Raw genomic sequence first — 10,446 nt, forward strand, 5'->3', positions numbered from 1 at the left:
CTTGGAGAATGTCGAGTAATCTGATCATCTTTCCTGACGCAAATCGTTCCCACAAAGCTTTGGCAAGACCATCGTTTTGGCACTTTTTACATGGCTGAGTTTTTTTTTTTTTTTTCAATGTTAAAATTAAATTACGTGAGGACATCATCAGCATGTTCCACTCACATGAGCTTGCAGAGGTGTTGCTGTCAATAACATACCACTCCTCCTTTTGTGGTCAGTCAAAGCTAGTAACTGCAGTCAAAACATTGACATCTAACAGAGCACTAAGTCATAAGCAAACTGGCCGGACAAGGGAGCACAAGATAAAACACTGGCAACATTTGAGAGGATTCACTTGACCCGTTTTGTGCATTATTTTTAAATTGCCAGTGAACCGAATTTCACCTCGCTCGGCTTTGGATGACTGGATTACGTATACAAGTTGATGAGACATCATTGAGAATCAAAGTTTAATCCTAAAGATCAGTCAAAGGTGGCAGGTGGCGGTGTTGAATTGGGACTGCGTAAACCAGGGGTCTCAAACTCAATTTACTTGGGAGCCACTGGAGCTCGGGTCTGGGTGAGACTGGGCCGCATCAGGTTTTCCCCCCCAAAAAAACACATTTATTAAAAACAAAAAAATTAAAAAAACTTCGCTTTGGTTCCAATTTTCTACAAGAAAAGCTCTGATAAAACATTCCACTGTTCTCAAATATCTTAGTTTTTATTTTTCTACACAAAATAAGATGAAAAATAAATAAACAAATCAAGAATAAAGAAAATCAATCAGTAATAAATAAATAAATATAATAATAAAACTGCAAATAATAAAAACTTAAGAAACCACATATAGTTGGTGGGTAGACAAATTATTTTTTTCAGATTAAAATGAACAAAGCCTTATTAGAGCCCTGTAGTCATGACAAAACACGACTATAGTCACATTTATACTCTTTTTATTTACAACATATTGCGCAACTGCAGGGTCTTGAGACACATGCTAACTCGCAAACTAGAGAGCTAGCGACCTAAACGGTAGCCTTCAAGTTATTTCCTTTAAACTTAAATAGCCAAAAACTTACCACTTCCACACGGATAGGGAGGATAACTATTAACAGTTATTTAACCTTTAACATGAACATTAATCAAACGTAATAATTTTTTCTGGGTACATGATGCCATACAGCATCCATATCAAACTTGCGCGGGCCGCACGGACATTAAACTTTCATATCAAGGCGGGGGCCTCAAACTAGTGTCCTGCGGCCACATTTGGCCCGCGGGCCGCGTGTCTGAGACCCCTGTGTTATATACATTGTATACCACTTATCCTCGATTCCTGTCTCGTTTGAGACCCCTGGCGTAAACAAACCCCAAGTCACATGATTCAGCGTCTTTGAGTATCTTGAAAAACTCTACATAAATAGTGTTTTTTGTTTGCTTGTATAAGCTAACACTCACACTCCTGAATGTTTGTCAAATGGTGTATCCCTACTCTGTTGCCTGTGCTATTATTTTGTCGACAAAAAATAATTTGATTGTATTGAGTCGTGGACTCGTATAGGGCAGCTACACATGATAAAAAAGTGGAAAAAGCATTAAGAAAAGTCCCATTTAAACCTCAAATTTGACTTCATAAGGCCGACTGACTTGAAATTTCTTACACCGCTCAACACCTACTGTAATTTTGGCCATGTTCGTTCCTTGTTAACTACTGCGATTTTTTGCGTCTTATTGTAAAGTCTTAGGTTGTGGTTTGTGGTCGTGTTGATGCACTGCATCATGCTGAGAGAACATTTGTAAGAGATGGTTGTCTTCATTTGGCCACCTTGTCTGCCATTGTTAGAAATGTCGGCACTGCTTCCTTAGCACAAAAGAACCTGTTAGATCTTGGTACTGCACAAAAATGTTGCAGATCCCAGTCCCATAAGCCCGTAGGCACTGGTACGGAGGACCAGCTAATTTGTGTACATTAGAACCCTTGTAGCGTACTGTTTATAAGACAGATCCATTACTGTAATCTCACTTAAGTGCATTTATATTTTGCTTTACTTTTTGGCATGTCAACTTTATTATTTTGGACCTGCACACTTTCTATTCACATTTGTGTTAACGTCGGGTCCTTTTCTTCAAACTGACGGAACTGGCCAAATACTGCTACCACCTCTGCCCCATTGTGCGTTCTTTTTTGCAGCGGGTGTGCACTCACTGAACCTGATGAATGCACTATTTACTATGTTTACATAAGACATCAGAATTTCCTAAGGCCTGAGAATTTAAGTGCACTGCAGTCCAGGCAAGCGAGGAAGTGAAAGGAAGATCACTTGCCACCAATCACTTGTAACATCAGCTCTCCATCCTGCGGCACTCTTTAGGATGGGGGATTTTTTTTTTTTGAAGGCAGCGTTGATGCATGCATCAGACCCTCACATTGAGATTGTCTTAACAGAAGAGGGAAGAACCTACAGGGGAGTGTTACGACCACGCTGATGAGAAAAAGATGTGATATTGTACCAATAGAGTTGTGACTTTAACAATTAGAAAGTCAACATTTCCACACAAATGTAAACAGTCAGTGACATCTTTTTCCTTATATTATAACTTCAACTTTTCGACTTGTTATCACAGAGCCGAAACTCAGTGCTGTTCACCCGCCAGCCTGTATCACAGCCTGAGGCAAAACAGTAAAAGTTGGCATGGCCCACACTTTAGGAAGAACACCAATTTTATGTTCCCGCTTGGCTGCTTCTTGTGTTGTGCGTCTCCAAAAAAAACCCAAACGATTCCTTTGATATGAAAGTCTGCCTTTTGTCCCTCCATATAAGAAATGAAAGCTATTATTCATTCATTGTGTGAATGCTCAGAGACAAGCATCTCCACAAAGCTATTGTGTGTTAGAAAATATTTTTATTAATCTTTCTTTATAGCGGGGCACCATTTCTCAAGTCCAAATTCAAACTCCAACAACAATTCGTACTTTATTACACACATTAAAAATAAAGCCCGGGGAGTCTCATCCAACTATCCATCAGCTAAAGACGTGAGAGCTGTAAGTTTGGTGTAGTTTTTCTTAAGTGAATGTGACAGTCATGTTAGCACGTTAGCACGCATATAATATCTCTGCTAGTGTCGCGTTTGTGTCCTCGCGTCCCAATCTTTAATGTTACGTTGATGTGTGTGTACATAATTATGCCATTTCACAGTACAAATTTCTTGGCTTCACTGTATTATAGTTTTTTTGCAGTATTTTTTTGCCTAAATAAAGTATAGTAAAGCATGAAGTTGACTATAGGGGTGTTTGTTTGTGTGTAGAGGGCTCTAAACCATATTTAGAAGGTTATAAACAGGTTGGTTTCTTATACTGTAACTGACAATATTCCATTTATAAATAAGGAAGCCTACTTCACGGAAATGCACTGAAACCAATTAATGGCAATACTGTAAACAAGGAATTACTGTATATGTAAAAAGTGTATCAAATTCACCAGAACCACACAATCTCTAAGACGAGCATCGCATTAGCATTAAAGCTACAGACACATACAAACTGTGTGTTCCCAGTAGGGCTTCCTAAAAGCACTTTTAAACTGTCTAAATTCCATTTTGACCAGTAAACTAGACTACTATAATTACAGTTATATACAGCAATTATATATAATATATATAATTTTTCAATTCAATTATACACTATAATATTAGGGGTCTTTTAATAATATGTATATGTAAAAAGTGTATCAAATTCACCAGAACCACACAATCTCTAAGATGAGCATGGGCAAACATCTCATTAGCATTAAAGCTACAGACACATACAAACTGTGTGTTCCCAGTAGGGCTTCCTAAAAGCACTTTTAAACTGTCTAAATTCCATTTTGACCAGTAAACTAGACTACTATAATTACAGTTATATACAGCAATTATATATAATATTTAAATTTTCAATTCAATTATATACTATAATATAAGGGGTCTAAGGGATCTCAGTTTCTCAATATTGGACTAGATTATTGTTGAAAGATGAAGAACTGATCAGGCAAATTGCGTACATCCCTAGGGCCATATCAGCATCGTATTTGGAGGCTGACATGATATGCTGTGATGAAATTCATTCGTGAATTCTGCCTTGTAATTTCATTCATGTACTTTCTACCTACATGACAGGAAGTCCAGCCCATGCTGATTCCGTTGCTGTTAGAGACACAGACGTTTCCCTAGAGCCACCGGGTGTTGGCTTGTGTAACTTTTACTGTCAGAAGCACATTTGGGTCCACTCAGCAGCCACTAAACAAGAAACACAGCTGTGGCCTTCTTGTCCCATTAGCGCAGCATAATATTTTCATATCCAGCAGAATAAGGGTAGCATTTGCCCCCAGCGGGAAAATAGATGTTATTTGTTGATTCCATTGGTATGTTAATGCGATGGGACAACGAGGTTACTACAGAGGAATGGGGCCGATTAACACTTCCCTCTTTTTAATGTCATTTTTGAAGCATAAACATGGGAGTCCCGTCGATATAAACATAATATAATAATTATAATATCTGAACCCCTCTTCAGCGGTTGGACTAGCCGAGCTGTTCTTGGATGGGGGTTCTGCTGGTGCGGGCCTCACTGAATTGGACTCCTTTTGTGGGCTTTTGTGTAGGCTTGTTCTGTTGTTGTGACTCATTCCGTGTGGACTGTTAAGCTACACTAGGATTTTATTGGACACTGTCAATCACACAGTGCTTAACTTATGATGTCGACTTAAAAAAAGCTGCCTTTTTAATACAGCAATTAAAACTGTACCAAGCCGTACAGCACAATGTTGTATGATTTATGGCAACACTGTGTAATAGAAATAAACAGAAACACTAATAATAATAATGCTCATAGTAACATTCATTCATTCATTCATTTTCTACCGCTTTTTCCTCACAAGGGTCGCGGGGGTGCTGGAGCCTATCCCAGCCCTGGGCTGGTCACCAGCCAATCACAGGGCGCATATAGACAAACAACCATTCACACTCACATTCATACCTATGGACAATTTGGAGTCGCCAATTAACCTAGCATGTTTTTTGGAATGTGGGAGGAAAACGGAGTACCCGGACATGCACACTCCACACAGAGATGGCCGAGGGTGGAATCAAACCCTGGTCTTCCGAGCTGTGAGGTCTGCGCCCTAACCACTTGGCCGTCGTGCCGCCCTCATAGTAACAGTCGGCAGTCAATTTGCTCAATTTTGGCACCTCATATAATCGAAGCACTTGTTCCTCTTGCCAGTTATTGAAGGTAACTGCCACCTTGAGTCATGAGAAATAAATGTAAATACTTGCAATAATGCAAGTTCCATCTACAGTTCTGCTCAAAATAGAAATGTCCTACAGTTAATAACTGCCACCTTTCGTAATAGAAATAAACAGACTCGTTTGCACACAGTCAGGATAGCTACCGTAATACAGTGTTGTATGATAAAGCGGGGGGGCAGAGCTCAAATCCATGCAGCGTGGTGTGAGTTTACCCTTTCTGCCCTTTCTGACAAATTGCAGGCACGTGCAAGGAGGTGTTCTCTCTATGCAAGTGTATCATTTGTTGAGTGCTACTGAGGATGCATACATGTAGATAACCATTTCATTGATTTATGTTTAATGAGATTTTTTTATTTATGAGTGAATGAATGAATGAGTGTGCGTGTGAGATTGAGGCTCCTTGCCCTGATGTCCTGGTGGGAAGCTCAACAGCTGGACGTTAAGCAGCTTTTCACCCTCACCGAATCTGGACGTCCCTGTGGTTGCGCTACCCAGCCCCCATCCTACATTCTACTACTGTCCTAGACCCCAACCCACCCCCCACACTGTTGTAGTGTTTGGAAAAAAAAAATCTGCATACCTCCAATGTCATTAGGTCATCACATGTTATTGGGGTGAATGGAGAATTGGAAAGCTGACCCTTGATGGTGTAGTCATAATGTTTTGGCCACGTTGGTGTATTGCACAGTTATTATTTGTGCAGCTTCTGTGCATGTAGTCTGCAGTTCTTCCTCACAAACGCATACACGCACACACACACCTCTGGATAAATGTGGTCATATTTGCCTATTGGTACTGCGCCATCTGTCACACAGTCCCTCATCCCAACATCCAAATATAGTCAAGTAGAGCAGCACTGTGAAGCTCATCTTCACTATATGACCTACGTCTTTTTCACACATTGCATGAATGGTATGATGACCTCCTTCTCCTGCTTATTCTTATTATGTGTGTGTTTCCACGGCAGAGTGTGGTGCGCTGCTTGTGGCATCCGAAGCTCAACCAGATCATGGTGGGAACTGGAAACGGGCTTGCCAAAGTCTACTACGATCCAATCAAAAGCCACAGGTAGGATTTGTGTATTCGATTGTTGCTGTTGTCCTCACGGCGTCCACTGATGCTGATGAAGCTGACATGTAACCAACTGTCCTCCATCCAGGGGGGCTAAGCTGTGTGTCGTGAAAAGCCAGCGAAAACAGAAGCACGCAGAGGCCCTGACCCAGGAGTATGTCATTACACGTAAGTGTTTCCATATATCTTCCTCCACCCATGCCGTATCAATGCGGCTTGTCGACCTCTAGCAGTTGACCTTAAAAGACTGAACCTGCTGAGAGCTGCTCTTCTCGCCACTGGGTGTGATGTGGAAGGGGGGGGGGGTGGACCACGCGGCGTCCACGGCCCTCCATTAGCTGATGGGCTGCGATGAGTCGTGGATGAGTATGTCTTCCACGCCACCGCCATGTGTTCCCGCACCGTGTCACGCCATTGAAGGCAGGAGAGGCGTCTGTCCCTGGCGTGATCACAGACACCCATCACGTTGCCCCCCCCATCAATCGCTGCAAAACAACACCAAGCAACCGTAACAGTGGACAGACACGTAGAGCAGCGTTACACGTAGACAGAATTATCTCTTTTGTTTGGGCGACCACATCATGCGATCTCATCTCCACGCCGCCGAGGTGTGACCCTGCGAGTGACGCACTTGATGCTCCCACGCCGCTGCTGGAAAATTAGAGGGCCAATTGAGGAAGAAGCGAGGGAATCTGTTAAGAGTAACCTTTTTGCTTAATGTGGCGTGGAGAGGAATTAAGAGCGATAGTTGCTCCACCCCATGGAAAATCACTTCATCTAAGCCGTGGCTAAAGTGTCTCTTTGGAGCCCCTCAGGATAAGAAGGCACACACACACACACACACACACGCAGCTCATTCACATTTACTCATGCACTCTCATGGTGTTAAGTGCGGGGGGGCTTTTATTGTGATAGTGTTCACTCAGAATCTAAACAAGGCTTTATGAACAGTGCACCCTCAAAACTCAAACATATTGAGACTAATTGGAATTTGTAGCGTAACTTCAATATTAAGTTCTGAACATGAAGATATTGACTTACAGGTGTCTAATTTTGTTAAGTGGTAAATGTGTGTGCACCTTATAACATTCATGAGCAATAAAAAAAAAATCCTGAGCTTTGTGCAAGTGAATGCTCATTTTAACGATGACGTCACATAGACATACATCACTGAGTTCTGTACTTTAGTGATGAACAGAGGCGGCTTCTGATTGGCCAAAAAGTGCATGATCGCCAGTGAATGTGTTTTAATGTGGACAGACTTTTATTTAAATTTCTTTGGATGGAGATTTTGTGGGAGTGGAGTGAGGGTATGGGGTGAACAGCCTATAAAACACTCATAACTAATAAAAAATGTAGGCCTAATACACACCCATTCTTAGTTATCACACCAGTTACGACAGTAAAATAGTTTAAAATTGAATAAAATGGCTAGTTAGTAGATATGTCCTCAGGTATATATTCCTATTAATGCAATTTGTTTGATGAAAAAGTCACAAAAAAGGGGTGTAGTTTGTCTTGAAGCTGGTTGAACTGAGGTTTAGTGAAGTACTCTGATATCTCTCAGGAGTTGAACTATGGTGATATTTTTACAAATATTGGCCAAATTCCGAATTTGAGCCTTCCGGAACCATTATGACCCAAAGTATGTCAACATATGAGCACACACAGGAGAGTCTGTAACTGAAGTGGTTTACTTATATTTATATTTACTTTTATTTTTGCCATTAAAGAAGCTGTGATGTTGCACTTAAACTAAAGTATGTTAATGATGCTCATTTTCCCTTCTTCCCCCAAGCTCACGCCTTGCCCATGTTCAGAGAGGCCCGACAGAGAAGCACACGCAAGCAGCTGGAGAAGGACCGCCTGGACCCCAAGAAGTCCCACAAACCCGAGCCACCTGTGTCCGGACCAGGTGACCACACAAACTTTTTGGGTTTTTTTGTGCAGATGTTACAGTGGACGCTGCAGCAGCCCTGCTTGCAGCTTGTGCATGTGTGTTGCAGCTATCCAACAAGCTATAGTGCCAAGGCCACTTTTTTCCCCCCGGCTTTGTGGCGTTCCAGCTGGCTCATCACTGCAGTATTTAGTTTTTTCACACAATTCCTCAAACTGTCTGATGTTTCCACAGTGTTAGGAATACATATTTGAAGGAGTCAGACAAACACATGGCATCCAAATGTGTCAAAAGTTGTTACTATGGCAAAGGTTTTGCAAAATATTGTTTGTCTGAGAGACAAGCAGAATTGTCAACAATCTCGATTTGTTGCATTAAGGAAACATATTATGGTTAGACAGGAAACACAGGAACACAGTTGTCTTCTGTGTGGGAGGAAATGTGACTGCTCAACATCAGGGTGCATGTTACAAATACGACGATCTGATTGGTGCTTTAGTGTTTTTTTTTCATCGCTGATTGGGTTCCAAATAGGTTCGTTGGTTACATTTATTATCATTGTCAGACCGTTTTCAAAAGCCTCTTTGGTAATGATAATTCTAATGGTTTTATTTAATTTGAACATGCATCAGATTACAATTGAGTGCATCCCATAATCAGTTCACAGTTCCACATGTCCAAAAGGAGTAGGAAGAAGCAAAGCTTATTAATTCCACCCCTCCATCTGGTACTTTTACAATCAGCAACTGTTAAATTTGTTCACTTCCTGCTTTCCATAATACAGTTTAATTTTTTTTTTTTGCACATTCATTTCATTTTCTACTGCTTATCCTCATGAGGGTCGCGCTGGAGCCTATACTAGCTGTCTTCGGGATTGCCAAACAATAGAATTTTGCTTCTTTTGTCCGAAACCAGCACATGACACTGCGCTCCACCGTCCAATTAATGTCAACGTAGTCTATGAATGTGTGTGAATTTGTGAATTTGTCTTGAGTTTAAGCAGCACAGTGAGTGACACAAGTATACTTAGATACAAGATACAAGTATCCATCATGAAGGAATGTTTTCTGAATCATTCTGCGACAAGACCAAAGTAGCTCAACCAACCTCCAACCAATCCTCTCAAGGGGGTGCTGGAGCCTATCCCAGCTGTCTTCGGGTGTGAGGCGGGGTATACACTGGACTTGTCGCCAGCCAATCACAGGGCACATATAGACAAACAACCATTCACACTCACATTCATACCTATGGACAATTTGGAGTCGCTAATTAACCTAGCATGTTTTTGGAATGTGGGAGGAAACCGGAGAAAACCCACACATGCACTCCAGGGAGAACATGCAAACTCCACACAGAGATGGCCGAGGGTGGAATTGAACTCGGGTCTCCTAGCTATGAGGCCTGCGTGCTAACCACTCGTCCACCGTGCAGCCCCTCTTTTGCACAGACATTCTGTAATCTTGCCACACAGGTGTCCCATTCAAGTCACAAACCAAAATGTTACTATAGGTTCCTTCCTCAGCTCATTCCATTATTTTTCATTAACTGTGTGCTCCTGACAGGTCGAGGCGGCAGAGTGGCGGCCCACGGTGGCACGTTGTCCTCCTTCATCGTGAAGAACATCGCTTTGGACAAAACAGACGACAGCAATGCCCGAGAGGCCATCCTTCGTCACGCCAAGGAGGCTTCGGAGAACCCTTACTGGGTGGCTCCGGCTTACAAGAAGTAAGAAAATCCTTTTCCTGTCTCGGCGAAAGATGAGCGCTCCGACCGTGCCGAGCGTCAAGTTTCCTTCAGCACCTGTATTACGTGTAAATGTTTAAAGAGGCACACTAGTTTGCAGGTCCTTATTCAAAGAGCAGAGCGAGTGGTAATGGACAGCTTTAGATGGCTATCACATACAGGCTGCCATGCTGGCGTGGAGCAAAGCTGCGAGGTCGCACGTCCGCATGTTTACACTCCAGAGCAGGTGATGTTAGTAAAAAGACCAGCGGAGTTCATCACCTGCTTTGATTATTTAACAAGAATGGAGGATGTCCATTGGAATACATTGTGGTACATATTCTTAATTAAAAAATATTAAAAGGATGTTCTTTGTATCAAATACAAATTTTGGAAAAAAATATGCTTGTTGATTTTTACCCTAAAAATACAAAAAGAATACAATAAGCAACAATTCCATGATTAATTCCATTGACTTGTCC

The 10,446-nt window shown here is 41.7% G+C and overlaps 1 protein-coding gene across 1 annotated transcript in view; it reads left to right on the top strand.

Moving 5' to 3' along the window:
- Positions 1–10,446, top strand: part of LOC131112616 (WD repeat-containing protein 70) — a 33,395-nt gene that overhangs the window by 20,122 nt on the left and 2,827 nt on the right. Inside the window, exons 14-17 of the mRNA XM_058064190.1 lie at positions 6,242–6,342; positions 6,434–6,513; positions 8,144–8,260; positions 9,805–9,967. Coding sequence (XP_057920173.1) covers positions 6,242–6,342; positions 6,434–6,513; positions 8,144–8,260; positions 9,805–9,967 — 461 coding nt within the window. The remainder of the gene's footprint in view (positions 1–6,241; positions 6,343–6,433; positions 6,514–8,143; positions 8,261–9,804; positions 9,968–10,446) is intronic.

The sequence above is a fragment of the Doryrhamphus excisus genome, chromosome 2, assembly GCF_030265055.1.
Source record: "Doryrhamphus excisus isolate RoL2022-K1 chromosome 2, RoL_Dexc_1.0, whole genome shotgun sequence".
In the NCBI taxonomy this organism is placed as follows: Eukaryota; Metazoa; Chordata; class Actinopteri; order Syngnathiformes; family Syngnathidae; genus Doryrhamphus; species Doryrhamphus excisus.